Source organism: Chelonia mydas, chromosome 9, assembly GCF_015237465.2.
Source record: "Chelonia mydas isolate rCheMyd1 chromosome 9, rCheMyd1.pri.v2, whole genome shotgun sequence".
Classification (NCBI taxonomy): Eukaryota; Metazoa; Chordata; order Testudines; family Cheloniidae; genus Chelonia; species Chelonia mydas.
The window spans coordinates 35986043-35999226 of record NC_057855.1 but is presented as its reverse complement, the minus strand read 5'-3'; the positions used below and the strand labels follow the sequence as shown (position 1 = coordinate 35999226).

The 13184-nt window shown below is 39.1% G+C and overlaps 1 protein-coding gene across 1 annotated transcript in view; it reads right to left on the bottom strand.

The window, feature by feature from the left end:
- Window positions 1-13184, bottom strand: part of CUL3 (cullin 3) — a 100890-nt gene that overhangs the window by 52104 nt on the left and 35602 nt on the right. Inside the window, exon 3 of the mRNA XM_037909781.2 lies at window positions 12216-12329. Coding sequence (XP_037765709.1) covers window positions 12216-12329 — 114 coding nt within the window. The remainder of the gene's footprint in view (window positions 1-12215; window positions 12330-13184) is intronic.

The following is a 13184-nucleotide window of genomic DNA, read 5'->3' as shown; positions in this document are numbered from 1 at the left end:
TGTGAGATGATACAATGTTTGCCTTTATTTTTAAGAGCATGCTCCATAACTCCAAATAGCAAATCAGCTACTTACTGAAAACATTCCTACACCAACATTTTTAAGGTCTCAGGATATTCATTAATTTTAATACACATTAGTTTCAAAATGTGCTAGTTCATTCCTACCAGCTTGTACAATATAAAAAATTATGGAGATTTTTATAGCTATGCATGTCAGAGTGCATACAAATTCACTAAAGGAAAAAGGTCCGTATTTGAATTGGAGATATAAACACTTAATTGATATTCCGTTAAGCCGCACCAGTTTGTTTACCTGCCGTGTCCGAAAGTTCGGCTGATTGCGGCTCCCAGTGGCCGCAATTCGCTGCTCCAGGCCAATGGGAGCTGCTGGAAGCGGTGCGGGCCAAGGGACGTACTGGCCACCACTTCCAGCGGCTCCCAATGGCCTGGAGCAGCAAACCGCAGCCACTGGGAGCCTCGATCAGCCAAACCTGCAGATGCGGCAGGTAAACAAACCGGCATGGCCCGCCAGGGGCCTTCCCTGCACTAGCGGCGGAACAAGTTTGGGAACCACTGCTCTAACAGATACTATACAAAGAGAAATGAAACAGTAAAACGTGAACAGGTGAGAAACATACACTCTGTGGCACTTATATGAATCATTTAACAATTTGGCCTCAAAGCAATGACTGTTACTAACTGGCCTAACAAATTCACCCTCCACATGTCACATAATGAAGATGGACGCTAGAGGATATCACCATTAACCAGATTTTCCTGATACCTTGAGACATTGTTATTTATTTCACTGCCTTGTTTATAGGCTTGCACGGAAGAAAATTATAGTCCTTGTCTTGTGACTCTCGAATAAAACCAAGACAAAGTGTACTTTTGTAAAAAAAATCAACAAAGTTGAGGCAATTAAAAATAACTTAATATTCTAGGCAACTTTGAGGAAAAAAGGGCATACTAGCTCCAAAGAAAATTTATGAACAGAGTTTAAATACTAGGGTATCAATTGACGAGATTAAAACCAGAAAAGTGACTGATCTGTATAGTATCCATGGTATCAGTATTAATGATGCTATTACAACAGTAGCACCTCACGCTCCAGTGAATCTGTGATGCTACAGAGTTAGAACAGCACTACTGTTGCTCCTGAAGCTGCAGATATGCTTCCCACTGGGGACAAGTTACTTTTATTTGATGCTTTCAAAAACTAGAGACAACTGTGGGACTAAAGCCCATGTGGCCTAGGTTTAGTACACAAAAGTTGTAGACCAGGGAGCAGCATTTACATCCCAGGAAAAGCAGCAGCAGCAGCAGCAAGTGCTTGAAAGGATAACAGAAACTCCCAGGAGCCAGGGGTTGGCAATGACTCACAAGCTAGAATGTTGCTGAAGTGATTATGGACGCAACCTAAAACAAGTTACCTACTCTAAAATCAACTACTTTCCCAGTCTCTCCATGGGTATACAAAGGAAGAAAGTAAAGATGAGTTCTCTGGGGCAGGAACTGTCTTCAGTCACCTTTTTTGTGCCTAGCACAATGAGCATGTCTACACTGCATTTTAAAACCCAAGGCAGCCAGTATCAGAGCCTGGCTCTACAGACCTGGACTCTGCTATGACGCTAGAAACAGTTGTAAAAATGTTTGGGATTGGGCTGCAAAACGGGCTCTAAAACCCACCTCCCTCACCAGGTTTCAGATCCCAAGCTCCAGCCTGAGCCCGAACATCTACATAGCTGTTTTTGTGCTGTAGCATGAGCCATGCAAGCTTGTGTCTGTAGACCGTGGCTCTGAGGCCGTGTCCATACTAACCATGCAAGTCGATTTAAGTTAACTTAAGTGGACGTAACTTACAGCGGCATCTACTTTGCGCTCGGTCGACAGGAGACACTCTCCCGTCAACTTATCGCATCCACAGACCCGCTAAAATCGATGCCCGCTGCATTGATCGCAGCAGCACTGATTTAGTCTGTAGTGAAGACAAGCCCTCGAGACTTGCTGCCAAGGGGTTTTTAAATGCAGTGTAGCCACACACCCATCCTGGACCGAGCTTCCTCCGTGCTACCATAATAAAAAATAAATAGTAATGAGCCTCTTCTCCCTGCCCCCACACATATGAGCCATGCACAATGGGAGTCCCCTGTATTCAGAGGGCAGAACTCACAGGCCTATCCATCAGTGCGGACCTAAGCCAAGGAAATGTGGAGGGCCACGGGCTCTTGTTCTGTGCCCCAGTCAGCATGGAAGTAATACACACAGAACGTTCTTTAAAGGTAGCACAGAATATGCATTCCTAGAAAGTCCTGGATGGCATTATGCTCTACTTGCTAGAGCTCCACTAAGGCAGTACATTCCACACCACCCAATCTAGGGCTCGGCTGTAGCTTCATGTCACAAGCTATCCTTAATTGTTTAAATCTGCCTGTCCATTCAGATTTACAGAGAATCTTTGGTTATATGCAATTTGGCACTGGCTGTCGTAGACTAAGTGTAAATCAAAAGAAGTAGAGCTTGTTTACATACGTAACAACATATGGTATAGCTAAACAACTCAAATTCAATTATGAAACTGAAATATGTCAAGTGAGCTAATACTGCCTTTAAAACACAATTACAGGTCACAGAACCATGCACTATTATGTAATGGACCTACATGAAACTCAGATTGATGCCAGGAAACATTCAAGGAAGACAGAACTAAACAAAAAACAATAACGTAATGCACTTCTGCTTTAAAGAAGCTGTAACTCAAAACTAGCAAAGTCCTTGAAAAAGAAGGTTTTCAATATCAGAACAACAATATCAGGCAACTGACACCATAAATGTGACTCACTACAACAAACATCTTGGCCCTGGTGTGATTATTAGTATAAAAATGCATAAAACTATATGTATATACACATTATTAACCTAACTGAAAATGGTATTTTAACATTAAAGAAGTAAAATTAAACAAAAAAGAGGAAACAAAGGTACAATATTAGCTTACCAACATTACGCACATATAACTTCCTTTTCTCAACTTGTGTGTAAGTTTGAAACTTTCATATTTTATTTTAGGTTTTTGTAATACAAATTATTTCTGCAGTTTGCAAAAAACAAACCTGCACATTAGTTAATTCCACCTTTTCCTGATCGTCATTGCTTTGGATACAGTGTTTCAGAAAGATGTGACCTATGCAGTTAAGTACAAGTATTTATAAACAATAGTCATTCTCCAAGGGCAGCTCAAGTAGTTACAGTATAATAATATGATCTATAATATCTACAATATAATAAATGATCTATAATCTCCATAGGCACATTTAAAAAACAAATTTGTAGTAAAACGATTACCAACAGCCAGTGCTATTTCAATGGCTTTTATGAAATAAATTGGTATCTTCGCTCCAGTTTTTAGTGGAAATGTGTACATTTGATAAAAACCATCACCATATAGTTGGCATCCTTGTTTATTTTCTTCACTTAGGTGACTAACATATAAGAGACTGATGGACCCAGCTACTTTTGGCCCTATGTATTTAGCTTTCAGCTCACATTAAAACAACTCTAGGAAGGTGTTAAACTTACTTGGTAGAAAGATTCTAATAGATTCAACCCATTACAAAACAATTAAACAGTGCAGTAAACTAGGTAGACTTTTTGTAAGTCATTCTGTAACAAAGCTATGTATATATGATTTTCAAATGTTTTTAGTACCATCCAAGCAAGAATGAACTGTTCTTTGTGGGTAAATCCACCATGCTGAGGAGCCCTGTACTGGGGAGGAGGCTATAAAAGAAGGACCGTTTATTGGCATTCAGTTCAGCCAGGTTGCATGTATATCAGTTGCATATCTGTAGATTAGAGGAGTTCTGAAGATTTTTGAAGAGTTTTCAGAGATTTAGCTCTCCATTAATTTTAATAGCTATTAATTAACAAGTTGGACACTTACCAGGTTCCATTTCACTGCTGTGGGCACTAAGTGGGAAAATGAGGGAGAATCACAGCTGTTATGCCCTTTGAGGCACAGGGCAAACACCTGGCACTGATCTTGCACTCATGGAGCCCAAGAGCACCTATAATGGGATCCACACCAATGCACACTCGAATAAAAACGCACTTTTTAAAAAAAAATATATATATATTTTTAAGGTGCTAATATGGTTTGAAAAATGTGGGTAGACCTGAGGCTTGAAAGCAGACTGGTGGCATGGTATTGTGCATACCTGGTTTTCTGAGATAGTAAGGATTCTCAGTTTGTAGCCCTGTCCATCTGACCATTCAAAGAGACATTTTAAACCAAAGGAATTTATCATATGTTAAGTTTATGCCTTGATATTAATTCACTAGCAGTTCAAACGTATTTCTGCTGATAGACCATGGGAATCTGAATTCTGCAAATAATGAACCTACACTTCAAAACCAAGAGTTCATAAACATCAGAAACGCCAAGTGGAAGCAGCTGAACTTGGGACCCACATTGTTAGGTACTGGTGAATTATACATGTTTGATGGATGGAAACTAACACACATAAAATGGATAATAATAAGTGCAATGCATTCACTGAAGCATCAGCAATAAGAATGCCAACAATGGGTACTCTGGCTATCCTGAAATGTTTACTAATTATCCAACAAGTGGGTAAATAAGTAGAGTGAGCCTGAGGACATGGTCTAGGGGATGTCCCTCATTTAGAATGTACAAAACATTCTCCTTTTCTTTACTAAACAAAAGCATCTCCGCTGACAGTATCTGCAGATAAACAAGGTACAAAAATTTGGCTACATTTAGATATTGTTTATGACTTTACCTGTGCTTATATGTGGGGACGCGTATAATAAGTTTTGACATAATGAGCATCACAGTGTAATGATAGATGCCAGTCATATTTACTACTTTTGGTTCAGACTCATTTTAGAGGATAAAATAAGAGCAAATAATAATACCTAGCATTACGCAGTACTTTACGTATCTTTAAAGAGCTAAGCAATTAAGTCTCAACATCACTGGGAGATGCTACTGGTTACTTGATCACGTCGTACAACTGTGATTAAAACTCAGACATACCTTCCTCCCCGTCCTATTTTAAACCAATAGCATACGTTGTATCAAGGGTCCATTCAAATGAAACAAACAGAAGAAGTGTAAAACTGCAAAGATACGGGAGTGCTAAATTTTTAAGCCAACACTTAAGCCTTCTGTTGGATCATAATACTCATTTCCCATGGCAGAGCCCTTCAATCTACAGCAAGCCCTCCAAATCCATAGGAAAGAAAGCACCCTGCCCAACACGCTGGTTTCCTACCAGATAGGGCTATCTGGAAAAAAAATGATAGAGGAGGTAAAATGAAATTTTAAAATGAAAGGTATAGACTGGCCTTTTAATAACAGAAGACTATCTGAAATGGTAAGTCTACTTAGAAACAGGCTTTAAATAAAGCTCTATGACTTTTGAAAGTTTTATTAGACCAATTCTTTTTACAACATGTTAATAGATAAGAAACATGTATTGTTTTTGTTCAATAGTTTCTTAAAGTCTATCATTGTAAAAGTTTATAATTCAGTGAAATAAAATGACAAATATGTAGTTCAAGTTTCAGTATTTCTGCTGCTGTAGGCAAAGCTATTTTCTTCTAATAACATTTCTTTTTATGTAATTCATTTTTCTCTATTAGGTTCTCACTTTGGTGTAAGGGAAAAAAAAGCCTGCTGAAAGAGGCAGCTAATTAATCAAATGGAAGCCTCAAGAGAACAGTCGACTATTCTGGAGTATTAAGAGCTGCCAAATACTGCACTGAAGGTTTCCACAAAGTAACCTAGTATTGGTTACTTCTAACCAAGGTTAGTAAGTGGATTTAAACACAGATGGTCAACTTTACTTCTTTGGCACTACACAATGTCTCATATATTACTTCTGGGGGAATTCTGTACCACTGCGCAATGCCGAATTTTGCAGAACTTAATGTTGTGCAGGCAGAATTTCCTTTCCCTGACAGAAATGGGCTGCAGTGCTGCTAGCCACCACTAGGGGCTACTGGAACCAGCAGAGCCCAGCTCGCACACAGAAGACACTACTGGGGGGAGGAAGCAGCAAAAGGGTTCCTGGCAGCTTCAGTTCCCAGAATGCCCTGAAGGAAGGAGAGAGCCGCACACAGGAAAATCCATGCAAACCTGGGACTGAGCATCAGACTGTTTCTCCCTCTGGATCCCTGGGCTCTGGAGGGGGAGGGAGATGGATGTCTGGGTTGGGGGGCGGGGCATGGCTGGGCTCTGGGGGTGAAGGTATCTGGGCAAGGGGGCCCCACAGCTGGGCTCTGGGGGGCAGGGGGAGATTTGGGTGTACTGGCTGAGGGGGGCCCTACGGCTGGGCTCTGGGGGGAGGGGTTGGGGTGTCTGGCACCCTGGCTGGTCTTGAGGGAGGGAGGGCTAAAGGAGGCAGAGGAACAGGAACTGTGTTGTCATAGGGGTTTCTTTAACTCTCTATTCCTGGGGGAATTTTTGTGCAGGTCTGAACTGTTACAATGAGGTATTTTGAAATAAATGACCAAAATAATTGAAACGGGCATAATTATGTAGTGTTATTTTGACAAATAAAATGTGCAGAATTTAAAAATATTGTGCACAGAATTTTTAATTTTTGGTGCACATTTTTTAGTGCAGAATGCCCCCAGTAATAATAATATATATACACTAAATAAATAGCCCAGCCCAGCCCAAGCCCAGCCTCACTCATATATAGGAATCTGAGGCAGCCCTACCAAGTTCAGATGGAGAAGAAAAAGAAGACTGAACATGTACCTAGTTATCATTTGTATTTACTCCTGGGGGAATTCTGCACTCCCCCCAAAAAAAATTATAATAAAAAAATAAATTCTGCTCACAATATTTTTTAATTCTGCAAAATTCTGCATATTTTATTTGTCAAAATAACACAGTATAATCACACCAGTTTGAATTACTTTGGCAATTTATTTCAAAATACTTGTCAGCAAGTGTGTCTAAGAAAACCAGACAAAAACAAAAGATTCAAGAATTTTTTTGGGTTGACAGCTTCTTTAGTAGGCATATTAATATAGAACGTTGAGTAATTCATTTAAACTACAATAAAGAAATGTATTTCATGACCCCTTTGAAGTAGTGCAAAGGCTTGGGGGAGTCAGGGGTAATGGAGGAGCTAAGGAAAAGGGAAGGAGCCTGGGAATGAACCTGGAGGTTTGTTGGGTGTGGACAGAAGCAGCATGGAACTGGGGTTTTTGGAAGGACGGGGGGAAGAACAGTTAGGGAGCTGGAGAGCCTCCCCTATGCAGACCCTGGCAGACCCCTAGCCTCTCCCTTCACTGTACTTTCAAAAGTCAAAACACTGAAAGGCTAGTGGGCCCACTACCGTTTTTATCCATCAAGCCCTGGGAGAAGGAAGAGGAGTGAATGGCCCCAGCAGACACTGCTTTTTTTTCCCCTCGGGATATAGCTACACTGTTATTGAGACAGCGTGTATGGGCATACCTGCGCTAGCTTTGATTGAGCTAGCTTGCTAAAAATAACTGTAGCTGCAGCAGCACAGGCTCAGCTAGCCATCCAGATACAATCCCACCTGGGACCCCAGGTACATAAATCAAAGCTAGCTTGGGTATGCCTGCACAAGTTGTAATTGTACCTCCCGACTGCTGTGTAAACATACACTAGAGAAGACTACAAGTTCATGCGTCAGGTGTGTTAATCCTGAGAGTAGGAACATATAGGAGCAATTTTTAAATGGAGGTGATTATGTCCAAATTTATGTTAGTGATTACAACCAAATATTATGAATTAATACAACATGATCCACACAATGGCTTCCAGCACAACAGTAAAACATGTGCCATTGATAACAAAAGACTGCCTCCCAACAATCTGGAAAGTTTCAATAGTGTATTCATCAATCTTAAGGCAGAGATCCCTGCATGGCTAGGACTTGTAACTGCAGAGTAATTCATGACTGTCACATGCAAATTAAACCAATACCACACTTTGTTGATAACACCAAAATAAGAGGCGTGCGCGCACACACACACACACACACAAGTGACCTTGAAGGTTTGACATAGTGGGCTCAACCAGAAAGTGTCCATATTAAACTTAAAATACTACAACTAGGAAGGGGGGGGAAATATATATACATATGAAGCGTTAGGAGGAAATAAAGCCACATCCATCATATTAAACCAGCCTCATTCATCTTGCCTCTTATCTACTGCTTTTCACGTAACCAAATACTCCAGTTGCCACAAAAAGATCCTACAAGGGAATCCCTACTTTAAGAAACATCATACAATTTGAAAGTTGGGAGAACCACTGGGTTAGAGGATAAGTGCACACTCAAACTCTATCATAAATGGCACTCACTGGTATCCTGATTGGCGCACACAAAGGAATACTTACTCTGCATGAAGACTGAACCACTATATTTTTCCCTGGTGGTTCCTTCACACCGCAATTAAGGTATACTGACAAGTCTGTATCAGGAAACTGGATCTTCCTGGGACTACACAAGTTCTGTAGGTAAAGGACTTCAGTCTCCAGGACTGTTAGTACTGCACCTTTACAAACACTAAATTTCACTCAAATTTTATAATATAAAACCAATAAGGGAGCAGGGTTTCTATACAGTCTTAATATTTCAGCTCACCATAACTTGGAGACTCGTGGAGTGTAGCACTACTGAACAGAGTCCCACAGCACAAAGTTGTTTAACTTTTAGTAGTGTACTGACCAATTAAAACTTTGTTCTAGCTAATTCAAACAAACTATGATCCTCCATCTTTATTTTATTGGATCCACTGGCACTCTTGACATGCTGCAGCACAAGCAATCATCTCAGTCTAAATTTGGTAACCAAGGTGCAGAGCACTTTCTTGCTTAACCACCTTTCTGAGCACCTGACTTTTGGTAAACTGGGGTATTAATCCAACTTCTTATGCCTTACTACTAAGTGTTTCACAGGATTTATTTAAGTTCTATATTCCTTTATATCAAAAGCTGCATTAACTGGTTCTTATATACAGATGGCACACAACTCAATACATCTCTATATTTTCTCAAGATATTGGTCTTATTGTTTATTATGAGTTACACTTAATAGATGTAGACCAATCCTTTTTGCTTTCCTGTCTAGTTACTAGCCTTGCCGAATATATCTCAGAGTTTATCTCAAAACAGAATCCTTTTGGTCACTTCTGTTCCAATTTATCTGTATATCCATCTACTTATTGTGTTTAGACCCATAGATTTACATTAATAAATATGTCTAAAATTCATGTTACTTTATAGTTAAAATGAAATGTTTATTTCCTTCTTTTATCTGCATACTTGGGCTCTGGCTTAGAGGATGTGGTACTGTGGTTCTTTCCCTGTTAGATTACAGCATGGTCTAGCAGAATGTGCTGGATCTGAGCCTCGAACTCCAGAGTCCGTAAATCACAACCTCTGTCTCACTGCCTAGTCTGTAAAACAAGCATCATTCTTTCTTAACTAATTTGAAGATGTCTTGGGGATCAGTTAATGTTTATATAGTACTTTATTTCCAAAGTGCTAAGTATTTAAATTACATTCTCTGGAGAAACAAGGGGTTGACTTGGTCTTTTAATGCTTGTGTTTTTCACCCATAGACTGTTTGAAGTTTTAACTATAGAATTAAAAGGCCTGATCTACACTTAAAAGTTTTGTCGGCACAGCTATCTCAGTTAGTAGTGTGCAAAAATCATCCCCATAACTAACATAGCTATGCCAACAAAAGCTTTACTTCAGATGCCGTTACACCAGCAAAAAAGTAATTTTGTTGTAGACCTTATTTCATTTGGGGGAACAGCTTTAAGCTTTGTCAGCAAAAGAACTCTTGCTGCTATAAACAGTGTCTACACCAGGAGCGTTTGGCAGTATAGCTACGCCAGCAAACCCTTTGTAATATAGGCAAGGCCTAATGCTTCATATGTTGAATATGATCTGACTTCCAGCGACTGATTGATTGGTGTACACACCTAACAACTTGTGTTCACTTGCAGAAGTATCTGTAATCATCCTCAGTATCACTCACTAATTCTAGATACCAGATCTTGATCCAGCCTGCTGGCACTCTCCACTGAAACATTAATGCAGAGTGTTACCACAAATTTTAGAAAAAGATAACTTTTTTACTAATTATCCTTTAGCAGTTCTGTTTGTTGTAAAAAGCATGTTGTTAAAATGCGTAAAAGCAAACTTCAGAAAAATACTATTCTTAACTACGTTTCCTGTGTTGCCTTGAAATATCTGAACGTAGGTAACAAAATGCAAGCCTTTCTGCCATTTTGGATGTATGCATTGTTACATAGACTTCGTTGCCAGAAGATCACCAAATCATATGAGTATTAATTAGAAACTCTTAGAATAAAAGATCTACCTCAAGGAAAATGCCCACTAAAACACACATAGAACTTAATGAATTAATTGTAAAGACTGCAAGATGTGGTCCACAGGAAGTACCCATAGCCATAACTTGTATATTTTTCTCAATTCAAGTTCAAAAATACCTCAAAAAAAAAAATCTTGTGTGCACCAAGCTTTTGCACAGATAATTTTATTCAAAAGCTGTAATTGGCTGACAACAGGTATTTAGAAAGGAAATATTAATGTTGGCACTTGAGACTTATAGAAGGTCAGATTTCCTGCACTGACAAGCTTAAAGATTAATAAAAAACTACCTACAGGGGAAGAAGGTGAAGTGAGAGAATTCAATGAAAGATTTATTTTAAACTTGATTGTTCCCCTCCTTTAACCTAAGTCCTATTTTTAGTCGTCTAAATTAAAAAGTAGTACCTACTAAGGAACATAGCAATTGCCACACCAATCAGAGGTCCCTCTAGTCCAATACTGTCTCCTGACAGTGACCAACACCACATCCTTTTATTTTCCTAAGTAATGTGGCAGTTAGGTACACTACTGTCATTTTGCAACCCTAACTGGTTTTTGCAAACAAGTTTTTTGGCTCTGGAATATGAATTGTGGTTTGAGAGCATATAGGAGTCCATTCTACCACCTCCTCACCAGAGACTAAATTCCCTTCTGAGAGCTCAAACTCCATAGTGGCTAACTTAAACCACACTAAAACCCTAGTGCTACAGACCCAAAAACTAAGGACTCCATCATCCAAGTTGAAAGAAGACCTCTATTAGCTATCAGGCACTGAAGGATCTTTATGTTATTTTTGAATTACAACCACCCAATTGAAGGCAACATGTTCACACATGCATCATGAATGATTCTGCTCCCACTAAGTCAATAGCAAAAATAATAATTTGGAGCCACATAAATCCAGAACAAGACTCGTAAATAATTTTGCTTACTGTCTATTTTCCTCAAACACAGCTAGCACAAAGTTTCAAGGAGATTCCACTACGCTGTAAGTTTGATGGAAGAGTCACCATCTGGTTTTCAGTTTCAGGATAACAAAAACATTAGACAAAAGAGAAATTCAAATCAGGGCAATTTTTTGTCTTCCTGTAATTCTACAGCATCCTGATTATATTATCTTCAAGATTTGCTGAGCATTTATACTGAGTATGTTTGGAAGTCTCCAAGCCGAATTTAGAGGTGATAACAGAGGTGTCCTAATCTAGGACTTTAGAGTGGAACCTCATTGCAATTTTACATCTCTCAGAAACCTGGCAATCTGTAAATTGGGTTCTCACTCATCAAGGGATAAATAGCAGACTACGCTGAACGTGTAAACATAAATATCATGAGGCAGTTTAAGACTACTATATTAGACTGGCACAAGTCTGAGAAAAGTGAAAGCTCCTTTAATTGAAAGAGAGGAACCATTCAGAACCAACTGCCCAAATAAAAACAAAGTAAACCATGTATTCTGAATCAATTACCCTTACCTTTTTACTTGGCTTTTGAAAGCCTTTTCCATCCCTGAAGCACGAGTGACAGCAAGAAACAAAGAATTGAACAACACTTGCAACAAGCTCTGCTCTGTCTACCAAACAACATGATGATGAAATAAAAAGATCAGTTTACCATTTTCTTGTTCATGTAGGCTTTTTAGTAGTTTATCTTTGAGATAAATTACTTCTCTAGGAAAGCAGATTACTGTGCATACCTTACTGCTCCTCCTCCTGCCACAGTGGTCTAAAAGAAAAGCAGCTTACATTTCTGAGGACCAGGCTGTAAATGATGAAAAGTGGAATACCACTATTACCCACCATGTACATGAGAATGTCTCTAATCATCACCATTGCTGTCTGATGATCATTCCACGCTTGGTTTAGTGTTTGAAGAAAGTTGTTATTCAATGAATTTAACACATCTTCTCGCACCTGTAATGAAACAGGAAGATAATGACTCATTACCAAATTAGTTTTGACACTAGAAAGTTCTTCTTCAAATCTGCAGACCGCTACTCCATATGTATTTGCTGTGCTACTATCTCAAGAATGCCAGCTACTAGGGTATTGTCCGAAGTGCTGCCCACCAACAGCTCCTATTCAAATTCAATGGAAATTGCAGGTGCTCAACATCTCGGGGGTGGCGGAGAAAAGGCCAAAGCTTACTCACCATTATCCGTTTTGAAAGTGATGCCTGAATTATCAAAATATGAATAACGCACATAACCTTTACACATACTAGTATTGCTATTTAGCTTGCCTAATAAGCAGTGTCAAAACCAAGTGAATATTCTTAGATATTTGAAGTCATTTTGTCCTGATGACATCCACTCCATGTACTTAAATGAAACCATAGTTTAATTTTAATGAAAAAGATTCATCTTTAAGACAAACAAAAAGCATACACATACTTACATTTTGGACCAATCATACAAATATTAAACAAACAGCTAGGAAAAGGAAGGTTTACTTACCACAACTACAAAGGCAAGGACTGTTACTAGCTAGTCTACAACATTCTATATTTGTTCTCCAAGAGTATTAGCTGCATATAGCTGGTACAGTCCCTTTGTAAGTAAGGGGCAAATCAAAATAAAAACAAGATTTCTATGACAGAAATGAATATTATGACTCCCACTGCACAGCAACTCAAAACAATGAGTATCACTGTAAAGTGTTACAATCAGAAGTGAGTTTAGGTGGGCCATTGGACATGGCAAAGTTTAAAAAGGGATGGTATGAAGAATTGGCAGCAAAGAAGAGTTTTTAAAAGGAGCATTCATCTAG